This window comes from Sinocyclocheilus anshuiensis, unplaced genomic scaffold, assembly GCF_001515605.1.
Source record: "Sinocyclocheilus anshuiensis isolate Anshui unplaced genomic scaffold, SAMN03320099.WGS_v1.1 scaffold697, whole genome shotgun sequence".
NCBI lineage: Eukaryota > Metazoa > Chordata > Actinopteri > Cypriniformes > Cyprinidae > Sinocyclocheilus > Sinocyclocheilus anshuiensis.
Genome location: NW_015538036.1, coordinates 1,788,173 through 1,806,509, shown reverse-complemented (window position 1 = coordinate 1,806,509; position 18,337 = coordinate 1,788,173). Strand labels below are relative to the sequence as shown.

General features: G+C 35.7%; 1 protein-coding gene across 2 annotated transcripts in view; it reads left to right on the top strand.

Annotated features, from left to right (window-relative positions):
* Window positions 1-18,337, top strand: part of LOC107681123 (AT-rich interactive domain-containing protein 3A-like) — an 80,060-nt gene that overhangs the window by 51,014 nt on the left and 10,709 nt on the right. For both annotated transcript variants that reach the window (XM_016477298.1, XM_016477290.1), the window contains 2 exons: window positions 6,392-6,464; window positions 18,138-18,321. In XM_016477298.1, coding sequence (XP_016332784.1) covers window positions 6,392-6,464; window positions 18,138-18,321 — 257 coding nt within the window. The remainder of the gene's footprint in view (window positions 1-6,391; window positions 6,465-18,137; window positions 18,322-18,337) is intronic.

Below are 18,337 nucleotides of genomic sequence, written 5' to 3'. Positions count from 1 at the left end.
GGGTGGGGGGGGGGGGGTTGTGTAATGGAATGGAAGCAGCACTGGCAGTCAGCCAGTTTGGACCAGTGCCAGCGTGACCAGTCGTGTTGTTCTCTAATTAACTCCTGCTCCCTTGCGTCGGTGCTTCTCACACACTCACACTCACATTCAAACACACACAGGCACATTAAGCCCAGCAGTTTCCCAGGAGCTCTGGAACCTGGTGCGCACACACACTATCAGTGCCACACACAATGGAGAAGATTCTTTTGATCGATTCTGTTGTCATGGGATTTTTTCTCCGGTATCGATGCTTGTTAATTAGTGGTTTGTTAGCACAGACAGTGATTGTTACCCTCAAAATTATTTATTCCACTAACTTTTTGTCCATAATTCCAGTCATTAAAAAAAATATACAGCACTCACATTTTCTGAGCTTCAGTACTTCTAGTCTTAGTTTAACCTCACATGAGAGACGATGTACGTCTGGTCATTATCACAAAATACACCCTCACCAGGGCAACCAGATCACCCTGAAGGGATTGTTTTGCAGTAATGACCATCTGACTGTATATTATCTTGCTTTTTACACAGCTATTTACTAAATGAATGAATAAATGGACATGAAATATTGATTTTAATTTAAAGGATTTTATAATGTGAGAATAAAGAGACTGCAGAGTGCTTTTAGAGCCATGAAACTAACCCAGTGTAGAAAGTCAGTCAGTTACACAGTTTAGTGTAGTGCTCAGCCAAGAGCCTCAAGATAACTTGATCAAATAAAAACAAAACTTGCATTAAAATAAGATAAAACAACTAAAAATCAAGATAGCACTTATTTAAATTTACCCCCTCAAGTATTTTTTTTCTTTGAAGAATATTTAAAGTGTGATTTCTAGACCTGGATTAATCATATAAATTAATACAATCTTATCATTTTTATTCTTTTTATGAATATACATTTTTCTAATTATTTTATCTACAATAATTTATCAGGTAGAAATTTTCATATTCTACTGTAATAATCTACTTGTTGTGGGCAACAAAAATGTTGAGAACAACTGGTTTAGCAGCCCATTATACAAAAATATTTGACAGCACAGTGCCACGATTGACCAACCAGAATGAGGTTTGAAACAGATGTTTTTGCCAAAATCATAATGAAAATATGCCCTCTAATATAACTTATTTTATTGTGCCTTATTTCTAAATTATAATAATACCTTGCATTTTTGCCTTTCTTCTGTGCTGTTAGCCAGACTTTTGAATGAGTACACCCACGAGTATAACACCGGGTGTGTGTTATTTGCAAGGTCACAGAGGTTATGAGGTGTAGAACTAAAAGCATTTCCAAACTTTTAGGGCAACAGTCAGTCCCTCTGCTGAGCCTCCATGTTTTGGTATGACATGTAGCAGCTCTAGACTGCCTGAAGCTCCACTTAAAGTGGGTTCAAAGTCATAGCCCAGCTCCCTCTTCATTGCTTTTGACAAAACGAACGGTGTGTGTGTGTGTGTGTGTGTGTGTGTGTTTTCAGTAACAAAGAATGTCACCCTGTCACTGACCCACCTACCTGATGTTAGGATTGTGAAACAATGTCTATAGCATGTCTCTCTTGGACACTGTTTGTATGTTTTTTTTTCTACTCCCAGTCTGAGAGGCAATGTCCTTGATTTGTTGGTCTGGTTTTGTTTTGAAAGAGCTGGTAAAAATGTCGTGATAGAAGTGAAACGTTTCAGTCGTGTGTGATAATTTATTGTATTGTGAAGAGCTCCCTCTACTGAAATCCCGGCGAGATACTTCTTTGAGCAATACAGGGATGCATTGAGATCTAGATTAAAAGCGTACAAAGGTTTTACTTTGTATTCTGCTTTCGATGTGTTCTGAAAAATAATGTGAGAGTATGAAGAAATTTTTTCACAAAAAAATTGTTAAGTAATTTATAAATTACTCAAACATATTTATCATCGTCCACTCATACATACTTTTGCCCATACATGTTGAACCTGTAGTTGCTGAAGGTTGAGTCAGGGTGTGATCACATAGTGTCGCAGAAGCCTTGGGGGTTTGACCTTGTAAGCAGCTTGTGTTATCTGACACTACGAAGAATCATTGAGACGCTTCATAATGATCACACACATGTGCTCAGCTACTGAGCTTACGGAGTAAATCAGTAAGACCAGACAGGCTTACAAGTGACATAGATATGTGACTTCTGTGCATGTAATGAGGTTTAAATTAATAAACAGTCAGTTTTACATTTATTATTATTATTATTATTAGTTAAGAAAAACAGCTTAAATTGAATTACTAATTAGTTATTATATACAGTGCAGTTTAAAAGTCTGAGACCAGTGAAATCGTCCCCTTGGAATTACAAGGTTCTATCTGCATTCCGAGTAGTTTTGAGATATTGAGCTTCAAAGTTTTTGCATTCCATTCGACTGTGTAGATAGAACCTTTTTGTTTTTTAAATAAAAAGTCCAAAAATGTACACACCATTAAAAAAATCTATCACATAATGTAAATAAGTTGTCACAGATAACTTATTAATAACTTCACAATAAGAATATGTGAATAACTAAATTTTGACAAAAATGTCAGATTCCAAGGGGACGAAATGCGTATATTTAGCATTTTTCTAATTTAATACACAATTTGAATTGCACATTATATCATTAAAACAATAAATGTCATTATGTAAAATGAATTATTTGGATTGTCTCCCTTTGTCCTTTAGCACTCGAGCAACATAAACTCCACATGTTTGTTTAAAACTAAAAATGCTGGGTTAAAAACAGCCCAGTGCTTTACAAAAACCCACGCAGATATGAGGCTTTGGGCTACCAGTATTTAAACTCTACTATTGGGCAGCAAATGCTAGAGCTCTATCCTACTGGCAGAAGGGTTTTCTTAGTGAAATTTCCTCTATAGCTGATCCACTATGGCTTAAGATAGAGACAATATCCCTAACTAAATCTTGTCTTCCAGTTCTACTTTTCTCAAAGGTGTCTCCTTCATCAAAATCGACTGGGAATAATTTTATGATAAAAAATTCAATACGAATATTAAACCAAATAAGAAGATATTGTACTTTGCCTGACGTCTCTGTTCATACTCCAATTGCTTACAATCATTTGTTTAAGCCATTTAGAACTCGATTTGGGGTTTGCTACATGGAGAAACAAAGGTTTAAAGTCCATTGGGGACCTCTATGTAGATGACATGCTTGCATCCTTTAGTCAATTACAGACTATATTTAATCTTCCTAGGTCTGATTTCTTTCGGTATTTACAAATAAGGCATTATGTTAAAGAAGTCATGCCACAATTTGTTAGCAAGCCAAAGACTAATACATTTGATGGATGTATTATGTCAAATCCAACCTACTACACATTTGATCTCACGATTTGTTAATGTCTTCCTGATGCCTGTAAACACAAACCACTTAAAAGAAGCTTGGGCCAAGGATTTTGGTGTAGACTTGTCTGATGAAACATGGAATGATTGCCTTAGTAAGATCCAATATTGTTCAATAAATGCCAGACACAGGCTGATCCAGTTTAAAACAGTGCATAGATTGTATTATTCCAGAGTTAGACTAAATAAAATATACAACACTATTTCTCCAATATGTGATAGATGTAAAGTGACAGAGGGCTCCCTATCGCATCTGTTCTGGTTTTGTCCTAACCTGTTTGATTTTTGGAGTAGCATTTTTTACTTTTTTTTTCCAAAGGTTTTTCAAAAGGTTGTGAAGCCTGATCCCATTTTAGCCATTTTGGGGACTTCTGAGGTACTGACCACTTTTTCAAGCTATCAACAGCAATCACTGTTGTTGGGTATGGTTCTTGCTAAAAAGATAATACTCTTAAACTGGAAATCTTCACATGCCCCTTTTTTCAAAACCTGGTTATCTTGAGTTGTTCCATGTTATACGATTGGAAGGTATACGTTTATTGGAGCCCAAACTACATTGTCGATTCCAAGCTGTATGGCAACCCTTCCTTGATTTCCTCAAGCCTGTGTAATCTACTTTTATGTAAAACTCTTCCTGCTGTATTTCAACAATCCATGTTAGCCCATTCCACCTCTTGTTTTTTTTTTTGTTTTTTTCCTTTGTTTTTTTTTTTTTTGTATTGTATTATATTGTTTAAATATTTTGTTCTGTATGTCAAAAAAGCTTAAAAGAAAATATTTAAAAGAAAAAACAACCCGGTGCTGTGTGAAATATAGACAAACCCAGCGATTGTTTTGACCCGGTGGTTGGGTTAAATGTTTAACCCCACCTTCTGGGTAGTTTTATTTAACTCAGCTATTGCTTACAAATTACTATATTTCTTGTGTAACATGAACCCAAAATAGGTTGGAAATTAGCAATTATTCATTAATAATAAATGAATATTATACGTTGGATAAATAATTAAATAATAAAAAACCTTTTATTGCTTATTAATAAATGTTCACCTTTTGATTATTGCTGATGCCTCTAGTAATTATGTGTCTGATTTTTTATTTAAAACCTATTTTGGGTTCATTTTAAGCCAGCTATATAGTGATTTTGAGTTAAATAAAACTACCCAGAAGGCTGGGTCAAAACAACCCAGTTGCTGTGTTGTATTTAACTCAGCATTTTTTTTTTATCATATTCTCCAGCTGTAAGGAATGATTTGAAAACATCTGTTATTTGACTTGTGACCAAGAAATACTTGAGAGTCTTATATTTCTTATCGTAATCCTTATCTTCTTATTCATAACATTTTAAAAATTTCTTTACATTTTTTCTACATTTTTAATCTTTCTGGTGTTGTTGTTGTTGTTTTTTTTTCCAGATATTAATTCGATTTTGAATCGCAGCTTATCAGTGTAGTCACAGACTTTTGGACATGACTGTATGTAATTTAACAAAATAGATTATGCAATATAATCAGTGATTTCAAATTCTGAATTATTCCAGTCACACTAAGATCTAGATTCATGGGAGTCTTGTGAGACTACATGCATCAGTGCTCTGCATTCCTGGAGTAATAATGCTGGGAATAGAACTAATATGAGCATAATGGACCACTCAGAGGTGAAGCAGAGCTCTAATGTATTTTCCATCTGTTAATATTTAATGCAATGTTGTAGACGTCATTACACTTTTGACTTAATTACCCCTTTACTGGTCACCCTAGCTTAGTGATGACCTCTGCAACTGACAGTGTCACAATTACATCACCTCTTAATGAATCTTAATGAATCGCTAATTTACTGTTATGGCTGCTGGCACTTCAACTGAAGTGGGCAGAGTGTTGCACAGATAATATAGTGATCAGTGTATTTAAGATGAGAAAAAACGAGAGATGCAGTTTTATATGTTTCTTTACATTTGAAAAAAAAAATCTAATCCGTTTTTATTATTTTCAAGTATTTGATCCAATTTAATTTGATATAACAGAAGTCCCGATTTATCACTCCCGAATGTTTTGTTGTCTGACTTATGCAATGTCTGTATTTAAATCTGCATACATTAAGAGAAGTGTTACACATTCTGTGCCTTGTTCTTCAGGGTTTACATTATATCTCTCAACAACTTGCCAGGTAGTTGATCATATGTCATAGCTTGTGCATCGATATCCACACAACCACATTAAACCCACACATATGGACAACCACTTAGCAAGGGCAGATTCATTTAAATTAACTTTGATTCAAATGTCAGCTTTGTTGCCATGCGTCATGAAAGTATGAAGCATACAGACTTTGTCAGATATCATCTATGCAGGTGACTTGACAGGCTTTACTGCATTTCAGAGCTTCATTCCCGATTAGAGATTTTCTCCGCTCGTCGTATTTCGAACAGAACGTGTTTTATTTGCGCCGTACGCCTTGGAAATGTCACATATGGGTAAAAGCCTGTTGTGTCTTATTCACACTTTAAACCCACTGTACCTTTTCCTGAGACATTGATTGCATTGGTCCTTTAATATTGGTGACAGCTAATACACTCCTAAATGATCGGTTATTATCTCCAGGGCCTTGTTCCATGTGCCCCGCTGCTTCCAAAGGTCATCCCTCTGTCTTCCTGTATCGACCTGCTCGCCTGTTAACGTAGACTAAGACTTATTGAAAGTGAAGGTTGAGGAGCATATTTCCATCAGGTTGCAGTCTTCTCCTTCACGAGACGGCTTTTAAAAGGCTCTTTTGAGCATGTCCATTCAGAGAGAAGGGCCAGGATGAGAAAACATAATGGATATGCCAATAAAGGGAAAAGTGCCCTTAAAATGCATGTGGTTTTTCCGCTGGTGTGAGTGTATCAGCATCCAGCCTTAATATGATATATTTAAGGATAGAAGGGGAGCGCTGTATATGCTTCACACTTAAAGCAAAATCCTCAAAATACTAACAAAGCTCCCTCTGTTCGTTTCACAGCTGTACGAACTGGACGATGATGAGAAAAGAAAGGAGTTTCTCGATGATCTCTTCAGTTTCATGCAAAAAAGAGGTGAGTCTTGTTATGTGCAGCTATTCAGATCGCAAATGTCAGAAGAAACACAAAAGCCATTCACACCCACATTGCAAAACCATATGTTGATTTTAGATGATAATGTTCAGATATGGGTAATTATAGGGCTTGCTGGCGATATTTTGGACATATTCCAGGTGAAATTGTATTTACTCTTCTTGATAGAAAACGAAATAAGAAAAGAAGCTTTTTAAAAAAAATTTACGAGTAAATACAAGGGTTTCTGTATTTTTTAAGAATATAACGAGGGACTTCTTTTATAGGAACAATTAAAATAAGTAGGTTTGATTGCCACCTGTGTATGAAAACAAAACATCATAAATGTCTAACCACCCATCTGCAGTCATGCCAACAATAGAAATGCAGGGTTTATTGTTTTGGTAAAGGCTGAGAATGTGTAGATACTATTGTGATAGGCTTTTTCAGGTTTCCTGCTTGAACCGTCCATTTCTCTGAAGTGTTGCTGCCACTGTGGCGTGTTTCTGCCCCTGATGCTATCTGAAACAACGGCTTCTGCTGTTTGTTTTATAATTACTCTCAGATTATGTGAAAACATCCTTGAGGGGATGACCTTGCCACGGTAGGGAAGCCAGCATCCTGGTATTATGTTAGCCGGCCGTGGCATAATGAATTTTAATGCTTTATTGAGGAGGGAGGTACATCATCTGAGAAGTTTTTCCCACCGAGGTGTTTCAGCAGACATCAGCTTCCGATATTTTATAGAGGAAATAGAGGAACTTTAATGGCCTTGCATAATATGAGGAAGTTTATAGCCTTTGATGACTTTCCAAGACAGGACAGAGCTATTTTAAGTGCACAGGACTGTTTTTGTTGTTTTGTGTGGCTCTGTTTTGATAATATGGTTTATTTTCACTATAATTTTGGATTATATCCAAGTGGATTTTTTTTCCTAAACAATTAAAAATGTACACATATGTGTGGCTCTGTTTTGGTAATATGGTTTATTTTCACTATAATTTTGGTTTACATCCAAGTTGATATTTTTCCTACACAATTAAAAGACTTACACATTTGTAGTATCTGTGAGCAAAACGTTTTCTTTATTTTCATAGCTACAGATAAATAAATTAAAAATCTAAAATCAAATAAACCAAAATATAAAAAGTTATTTTAGATTGTAATAATTTTTCACAATAAAACTGTTTTTACTGTATTTTTGAGTCATTTGTTTATGTTCCTCAGAAAGAGAGCGGGCTGCGGGAGAGGTGCGTCTGACTCCGGGCTACTTTTACACTGTTGCCACGGGTTATAATGCAAGTTAGCAGTTCTAAATTCACATTAAACCACAGCTTCATGGGATTTTTGCTCTGATTTATTTTTGGTTTTGTGCTGGTATTGGTATATTTTGCATGCTAGTGATAGGAATCGATCCCTTGACGTGATTGGTTATTGGATTGTGATGTAGCAAACCGAGGTCTGTTTCAAACTGCATTTCTGGGTCAGCCTTTGGGAAACTACACTTTTAAGGAGAAAATACTCAGCAATGGTGTTGATTAATAGATTGGCACATGGTTTGTCTAAAAGCATATTAAAAACACCACATAGACAAATAAACAACATAAAAAATGTGATTTTCACTACAGGGGGACTTTAAAAACTTTCTAGTAATATTAAGAAAATAAAGTCGTAGCATTATTAATTATAATCTGCTCATAATGTAACTTAATTTAATTAAAACAATTGTGCTTCATTTTCACAGTATGTTAAGTATCTTTTCTGAAGCTTTCCATACCAGTGACACATTTTTTGTAATACATTTGTTTATACATCATGTGTGGCCATTTTTGACTAGTCAAACCATCTTAGCAACAGATTTTGGTGTTTTTAGCAGAACCCCTCTTGGTGCTTTGGTTTAGTGTTTGAGGCAGTTACAGGTCACAGGATATCTGATTTATTTTCCCTGAGAGGCAACAGATGACAGAGAGGGCTGAATTGTAATTTAGCTCTTTCTCATCTGTTTGAATTTGTGATGACAGGAATGCAGGGCAGGTTTTATCGCGGTTCACGCTGTTGTTATTGCGCTATGGGCTAATCCATTCGAGACAGCCAGCGAGGAGTCACCCAGTCTGGTGATGCCATGACATAAAAATGCCTGAATGCATCGAAGGGAAGCTCTTCCCGTCAGCTCAAGCATAAGATCAAATATAATCCAATCCCTGCTGCCTCTGTTCTTATGCTTGATGTCTAAATCTGTATTGAATTCATCGCTCAGGAAACCAGAACACCCAGTGCACTTATCAAGCGTTCACTTGCATTTACACAGACTGGATAAAATGCGCAAATGTTAGCTTTCAGTAGTAATCATTAAACAAAAACCCAGAGGTTTTAGGATGAAGTCTTTTTCATTACATCTGTTATGGATTTTCTTCTCATAAATGACATGATCCAGGTTACCTGCCATACTTGTTTTACTGTTGTGTTGTCAATCATATCTCCATGGTGTTAAATGACCAAGAGGCTTTTATAGCTGTTATCATACAATGTAACTGACAGCATGAATAGAATGGGAACTCCCATTTAACTTCCACCATATTAAGTTTTGTCACTCAATATGGTGGTTCATCAGTGACAGTTGGAACTGTTCATCACCAGAGACGAGACTATTGTGACAGAGGATTCACAGTACTGTCTAGTGATACTTGCTCAGTTAGGTCACTTAAAGGGATATTTAACCCACAAATGAAAATTACCAAATTATTTACTCACCCTCAAGCCATCCTAGGTGTATATTACTTTCTTCTTTCAGACGAATCAATCAGAGTTATATAAAAAAATGCCCTGGCTCTTCCAAGCTTTATAATGGCGGTGAAGCAGGGTCGAGATTTTGAAGCCCAAAAAAGTGTATCCATCCATCATAAAAGTACTCTACACAGCTCTGGAGGGTTAATAAAGGACTTCTGAAGTGAATCGATGTATCATACGATGTACCATATTTAAAACTTTATAAACCGTAATCTCTATCTTACGATAACTGTCATATGTGCTTTAACTGCAAATTAAAACAAATTGTTTCGCAACCACATTTGTTAAAGGGATTTGGTGGCGAAACAGTTTGTTATAATTTGTTAAAGTGCATATTTTTTTTATCTAGGAATTGCGTAGTAAATTTCACAAATAGTAACCAAGAAGAAGCAAGTAACACGTTGAATTAAACAAAATTTTGAAGTAGACAGACTGAAATAGTTTTTTTCTTGTAACACATACTCCAGTAAACTTTATTTACAGGTTTGAAAAATCCTTTTTTACAGATGCTAATGGATGGGGTGGTTCTGGGGTCACTGGGTATCTGGGGTTTGTAAATCTAGGTCTGAAGTATAGAGAAAAATTGCACTTCTGAAAGTGCACCTACTGTTCAAACAGAGATTTTGCTTGTATTTGTTGTGTATTTTTTTAGCTGTCAAAAAGTCAAAGTTACAGTAGTACTAAGTAGGGTTGGGAATCGAAAATCGATTCCGATTCCAGAATCGGATACTGAAGGTCAGGAATCGGATACTTGTTGTCAAATTAAAATTTCGATTCCGCCTATCGATTCCTATGCGTTTTTTTTTTCTTCATCTGTGAGGACCGGACCTAGCGATCTGCCAGAACCTTGCTCGCTAATCTAAGCTCTCCAAAGTTTGGTTACATTTGCGATCAGAAGCCAAAAAAGCTAAGTATAATATCTGTGATAGCTTAAACATGTTGCAAGAGAGGTGTCACCACCAGCACTTTAATTTAATAGATCATTAAAGATCGCGAACACAATTCAAACACCAACGTGATTCTATTCCTAAATTACAATGATTCGTCTGTTTACGTGTGCGATCAATGTTGTGATCACTTGGTTCGTCCGTGCAGAGTACGGTCACACCAGTGTGATTTGAACATTTAAATTTGCATTCACGCTGCCATTGTCCTAAAGAGAGCAGCTGTAAACAGCTATAAAGTTTTGAGCAGTGTAGAGTAGCGCTTGTTTGTCATTTCTCCGATCACAAATGCAGACATGGTTTTATGTAACGCAACACGTAAAAAGACAGTATAAGTCATTATAATCCGTAATTATGTCCCCACTGGATGCAACAAATGCCTCGTCTGTAATGGGTTTTCATATTTTTGTCTCATCGCTCCGGCCGGGACAAGGCATCACAGTATGGTAAGGGGCGTAACATATCCGTCACACGCTTGAGTTATTCGGCCAATCACAACGCACTGGATAGCTGGCCAATCAGAGCACACCTTGCTTTTCAGACCGATGAGCTTTGTAAAAATCGACGCGTTTCAGAAAGGCGGGGCATAGAGGAGAAACAATAATGTACAGTATGTGGAAAATAATGTGTTTTTTTTACTTTAAACCGCATAAACACATTTCATTTCACCAAATACACAAAATCGACACCAAATAGCAACATCATATGACCCCTTTAAAATGTATTTGTCTTTGAATCATACAAGAGATTCATTCAAGAACGCTGATTCATCCAGTAATGAAACAAGTACATCTTGAGTGAGTCATTGAATCATTTATTCATAAATTACATGTGATTTTGTTTAGTTGTCTAATGTTTTTTCTTCAGAATCATGAGAGAACCACAACTTCCATTGGGGAAAAAAAAAGAGAAAAAAAACGTATTCAGAATCATGCAGTTCTATTTTGCACACAAACAGCTCTTAAAGAGTCCAGCTTTTATGTAGCCTGTTGATTTTTGTTCATGGTATTCAGCTCCAATAAATGGTTTGCAAATAAGAGACACAGGATAAATGTTTGATATCATTATTTAATCACATTGGAATCGAAACTGGGAATCGAAAAGAATCGATAATCGGAATCGGAATTTATAAAATTCAAAAGATACCCAACCCTGGTACTAAGAGATATTTTGTCAGTGACTACAGTTATATTCCACATTCTTGTAACACATGGTTGCTGCAGGTCCATTTTCCTTCACTTAGCAATATCAGACGTATGTGTGAGCTTCAGTAGTGACAGGTGATAATTTGATAATCCTGAGTCTGAGTTTTTTTTTTCATTCTAGAGTGAAACCACTTGCTCCTGTGAGATCTTGAATCGTGCTGCCCCCACTGAAATAAAGGTGTTCATTGCAGCACACCGTTAGTGGTTTTTCTTGTTTGAAACTTGGTAAGGATCATATTACAGGTGACATGATGCATATTATAAATGAGATTTCAAGACATATTTGGATTGAATAAGATTAATGCCATGTTGCAATTTGAGATGGAAGCACAAACAGCTGATATCACGTTACAGCTTTTATTAAAAGCTGCACTTGCTGGGAGTGTTTTCCTGAACTTTGTTTTTGCAGCTCTTTGACACTTTGACAACAAATATTCCCTGGCAAATACTGCACTGCTTTATGTTGTGTTTAAGATTTTATGGAGTAAAAGTGTATTATTTTAGAGTGTTTTACTTTAGAATGTGTTTCAGCTGGGGGTTCACAAACCCCTAGGGATCGATAATGGTATTGCAGAAGGTTGGTTACATGCTGATATGAATGTCTTCATAAAAATGATAAATTAAAAATAATATACAATTAAAAATGAGCACATGATAAACAAACAATTAACTGGTTTTCCAGATGTTCTGAAATACACTATATATTGATAGACTAAAATTACAAATATCTGGGGGTTGACAGCTTTATGGCTTTCTGACTATAAAAATGTTGTGTCAAATAATGTATGGTAACATTTAAATGTACTGTTTTTATTATTTGTTGTAATAATTGTAATTGTGTACTTTCATTTTATTTTCATCACTAAGTGTTTTCTTAACTTGTGGCTTTTTTAGAACTGCACATAACCATTTTGTGGTCTTCAGTTCTCTCTTAAATTTACATATTAACTGAACGTCTGATGTTGGGTGATCAATAGCCTTATTTTGATAATGTTTGACATGAGTAAGATGAACGACAGGATGCAAACGATCCACCTGCCGTTATTTTGGTAGGTAAATTTAAGCAGTACACTATAATAGAGAAAAGGTCAATGATCAGTGATACCAAGTTCATATTTAGATCTTTGACAAGTATTGGTTACATTGCAATCTGAGCTTCAACCTAGTACAGATTTCAGAATGCAATTAGGACACACTGTCTTACATGTATTTTGAACTGCAGTGTGTCTTCCATGAGCCTGAAAATAAATGTTGTATTCAGTGAATGGCATAGAATGTTGTGCGCTTATCTATAATGCAAGCTTTTTGAGTTTTAATAATTGGCTTTGTGCAATTTAAAAACCTTTTTGTTTGTTTGTTCGTTTTTGGTACTAACAAAGCTTAAAGCAGTAGTTCACCCCAAAAAGAAATATCTATCATCATTTACCCTCATGATGTTTTTCTATTGAGAAAAAAGAGAGAATTTTTACCCCATGCAATAATAAAGAACAAAAACATAAAGAAATGTAGTTCATATGAGTCTATATAATTGTATGCAATAGATTTGTGTAAGGAACAGCCCAAAGTTTAAATGAACAAAGCAGTGGTTCTCAAAATCAATCTGAAATTAATAATAATAATTAATTCATTATTTTCACCAAGGATGAATTAAATTAACCAAAAGTGACAGTAAAGATATTGAAGTAGCACAACTGTTTTTACCAGTGATAATAATTATTATTTCTAAGCAATCATGTGACTTTGAAAACTGGAGTAATTGTTGCTGAAAATGCAGCTTAGCTATGGCAGGTGTAAATTGCTTTTTAAAATATATTAAAACAGAAAACACTTATTTTAAATTGTAATAATATTTTACAATATTTAATAATATTTTACAATATTGCTGCTTTACTGTTATTACTGTTTGATCAAATAAATGCAGTAATTTCAGTCTTTATTTTTTGTAAATGCTTGAAGGAAAAATGGACAACACAATCCTTAAAGTGTCTTTATTTTCTGATTCACAAAAATAAGTGATACGTAGTTCATTTTGCATAGTCAAAATGCAGAATGTTTCCAAATCAGCATTTTCCTTCCCAGAATGACGTTCCACATCAGTTCAGTCACTGGATCAAATAACAGTTTGACGATAGTAAGAAAATGAAAACTCTGGTGAAATCTTCTCAGCTTCACTATGTGTCCTGAACACATTAAAAAGCAATACACGAAAGGTTCTCCCCCGCTGTGAGTGAATTCGTGCCAGGACTGTTGTCCCCTGTAGGCCTGGCCTGAGACCAGAGGTCACTGGCCTTCCCAGTGTCCCCCAAAACCTTGCCATCATCAATCATAACCTGTCAAATACAAATCGTTTGTCGCAAGCCCCTCTGTGTACTGAGATGGCCGTATCTTTTTTCACATCAGAATGGCTGCCTCTATTTCACAGCTCAACACAAACAGACCTGTGTTTAACTCCACTGATGGAAGAATGTAGATGATATTCCCTGCTCCCCCAGAGAGCTTTATATAGAAAGAAGTATTTATGACCAGCTGTTTGAGACCTGTAAATGAAACGTGTACTGCAAATTATACCTCTGTCAAAATAGAGATGATATGTGATTCCAGGAAAGATTTCAGAAACATGGACTGTTGTTTTATGGTGGTTTTATCAGTGAAAACGTTCTTTGTTTGTCTATACTATGGTGGTCTCATTATATGAAGAGAAATTAGATTTAAACAACTGATGTAAATCACTTAATTGTATCCTTTTCTTTTAAGTTGCCTTGATGGCTTCTGAAGAATAAATACGTCCATCGTGGAAGAGACTTGGAGTGATGGGCTCATTTACGACCCCTAATCTTTAAGCAATAGGAACAATGCAAGTGTTATTGCCCATTGTAAACTGATAAATTCCCACTTTGATTCATGATTCCCACAGGGAAGCAACAATAAATTGATCACATCTTAGGGCAGCATCAGCACTTTCTTTTGAATAAATCAATATTCGACGCTTTCATAATTACCTGAAATACTAATGAAGAGAATGAAAGGCCATGAGCCACCTCGAAGAATGAGTCTTTTAGTTTCTGCTGTATTTTCAGTTCTAATTTCACTGTTTTCCATAGGACGGAAGTCGCATTCCCAAAGCACCCCCCTGAAGTGTGTGAAAATGTCATTCTGCTAAGATGAAAAAAAAAATTAAGAATGAAAGTATAGATTTTGATTCTGCTTATTTACTACAATTGGCTGCTCCACAAAGTGCTTCTTTTCAGTTGTCTTTGTTTTTAAACATGCACTAAATATATGTCTTTGACTATTTTCCTGCATCTCGCTGCTTTTTCAGCACTGATTAAAAAAAAAATGTTTAAGACTTATAGAACCATTTTAATCATATTAATCAAAAACATGTATGTAAAGTAAAAATAGATGGCTAATTATAACCATCTACTTTGTTGCAATAAAAAAAAACATAATGTAGATTTATTTTTTAAATAATCGTTAGTTTGCTAAAGAAACTAAGCATTTTATTTTACCTTACCTGTTAGTGATGTCTTAATTATTTAAAGTATGTTTAAATAAATCTGTTATGAAACATGTTATGACAGCCACTGTGAAAATGAATATTTCAACCACAAATAGAAATTTTATAATTTAGAAGTTAATTTAAAAACTGCATTATGTGCAATTTACATGTTTTATAAGTTGAGTGTTGTTTTTTTTATGTTTAAAAATAAATAATATTTAAACCATGTTGTCAAAACCGAACCATCTTGTTTGTGTACCATTACACCCTTACAAACACACACACACACTTTTTTTGCAACTGAAGTTGATTGCCTGGCCTGTCTTTTTCAGCTCAATGTTTATATGTATAGTACATTTTCAACCCAGGAAGAGATTGCAATTTTTGTAGTGAAATGGAAAGCATGTAGGCAAACCTGTTACTAGCTCCTTTGGAAGAATTGCCTGTGTAGCGTTTCTTAAACGTCATTTTGGATAAAAGCATCCGCCAAATGAATAAATGTAATGTAAAGCTACCTAGTGTTCCTGACAAACACATCATAGAGGACGTACTCAGGCTTGTTGGTCAGTTCAATTTGCCTGTTTTATACACAACAGATCAAGTTTTTTTCTAGCGTTGTGTTTACAAATTAGCCCTTCATTTCATGCTTCGGAAGACCGAGCAATCGCAGGCACATTGTCCTTCCATTATCTGGCTGAAGTGAATGATTAAAACGCAGACTGCTGATGAAAGCAGCCACATAGATGACTGGCCCCAACACCAGCTTATTCCCTTCAGCACATTTTCAATTAAACCTTTTTAGCCAGTGAGCAATTAACAGCAGGCTGCTATGTGAGCTCGGCGAAACGTGTTTCTCTGCACTCCACAATCACTCATTGTCATAATGATGCATGACCTGATCAAATTGTTTGGGATGACAAAAGCTCGTACTGGCCTTTATTCACTTTATCTTATTCAGGGAACTAGAGGAGATGAATACATCAGCTCAGAAATCGAGCGCTCGTAAATCTTGTTTTAAAGACACTTATCCAGGTTCAGATTCAGTCCAAAGGCAGCTTTTGTGGAGTCAAGTTTTATTTATTGCTCCAGCCTCATTTCGCTTGGCCTTTTGTGCATGGGAATAAATAATTATTTGTGCATTAATGTGTTTTAACTTTGTACATTTGAAGGTTTGTTAAGTAAGGAGTGGGTTAGGAGGGAAGGTTTTGCATTTAGTTTTGCTTTTTGAAAAACAATTAATATATTTATACCTATACTCACACACATACACACACAGAGGCCAGAAGTGCTTTTAATGGCCATAAAAGTTCAATTAAACCAGGAATACAGTATGTTGTACTGGGAAAAAGAAAAACATTTTATTGGGGAAAAAGGTAAACAACAGCTTATTATGGAATTATGGTTTTATTTTACTATGCAAAAAACAAAAAGCTCACAGGAAATAAGGCATACATTGAATACAGTACAATCAGTTATTACTACAGATATTTCATTAGTTCTCCCTTTATTCTGATTTGCAAAGCCTCCCAAAAACTTTGAAGAAAAAGTTGAAGTTGAAGCATTTTTTTTATTTTGAAGAAGTCACACATTGAGGTGATTTTCTACCTCCTGTCAAAACGTTCAATCGTCTTGTTTGGCCCATTCTGCATGGTACCTGTTTTACAATGTTTTGCAATAAATCGGCGGACATTGTGATCATTCAAATTCAGCATATGAGCAATATCCATAGTCAATTGACCAGATTTAGCCATTATGATAATATCCACCTTGGTTGCAGAGGACAGATCCCTCCTCTTTGCATTTTCTCTAAAACCCACAAAATAATGTCTACTGTATATTACAGCACATATTACTAAGCCCCACCACAATGATTGATTGAATTATAGGCTGGGAAGAATAAGAGCAAGCTTTGCATGTCAGCTTGGCCAAAAATGATGTCCGCAAACTCCAGGCACAACTATGCAATTTGCTTACAAAATTGTTAATACATTTTAATATGTTTGAAAATAAGGGAAAAGCATATTATATAGGCCTACCTGACATCATTTTGGCTAATATGTCACAAAACGTCACTTGTAGCAGATGAAGGAATATAATTTTTTTTTTGCCAGCCACAGTGTTCTACCAAGATTAATCTTAATCTAAATTATTTGTATTTAATACATTTCAGTGTTAAGACGGTTTTCTTTGTTTTTGGTACAATAAACATATTGGTACTGTGTTGGGTCATTACTTGATTTCCAGTGTAAAGTATGTGCTCTGAATCAAACCCAGATGAAAACCACCACTCTGAACCATTTCGGCTTTTTCAAATCAAGACCCTTGATACTTACTTTTACTTCAGGGACTCGTGTGGTCAGTTTGAGGAGAAGTTAGAAACATCGATCGATTGTTTTAGACGTTTGTGCTACTTTAGATCTAATGCCAGCATTGTCTCAGAGAGAAGGCAGATAAATCTTTAGTTTTAATAGTGTCTCTTAGTTCACATGCCAGAGAGGCAAAATTAAGCCATAATTACAAGTCTTAATTGATGTGTTTTTACCTTGATAGACCATAGCTCTGCTCTCCTTGCTCTTTTCAGACTGCGACTCTGCTTGCTGTTGTTTGCTCTATATTTCTCTACGTATTGATTGCTATTATGGCAAATCCAATGGGCACAATAGAACTCTATCAGCAAAATACAGGTTAATTATCTTGAGGTCAGGCGGTCTCAGATGCACACAAAGGGCTTATCCTCTTCACACATTACAACCTAACATTAAATCGTGAGCACAAATTATCACCAAGGTTTTTTTCCATTCAACAAATGAACTGGCAGAGGGAAGGAGAGCAGTGTTTAAACATTGACATTCGAGAGTATAGATGTTTGGCAACTTTTGTTCTCTTTTAAAAAGCCATTTGCGCTTTATAATCAAAATTATTATCTCCACTGCTGTTCAGGCTTTATGGTGCATATTAGATCATGATAAATGATTTTCACTTTGAGTATACAGTGTGATATACAGAATTTTTAATGATTGAGATTTTACTTTTACATAAATAAGAAGCCACAGGCCTTTCTTTTCACTAAAGGCAAAACTGAAGGCAAAAAGTGATATTTTTGCTAAGTGGAGTGGGAAGCTGTTGGACGTTTTACTTATGCTTGACTGATTGGCATTATAAGCGGCCGAGAGGCCCGTCAATGAGCTTGAGTTAATGGCATTGATTGTGGATATTGTGCTTTTTTCCCCGGCTCCTGCAGGGACTCCAGTGAATCGGATTCCTATCATGGCCAAGCAGGTGTTGGATCTGTACACTCTCTACAAGCTTGTCACCGAAAAAGGCGGCTTAGTGGAAGTCATCAATAAGAAAATATGGCGCGAGATTACCAAAGGCCTGAACCTCCCTACCTCCATCACCAGTGCGGCTTTCACCCTCCGAACACAGTGAGTGAGATAACTT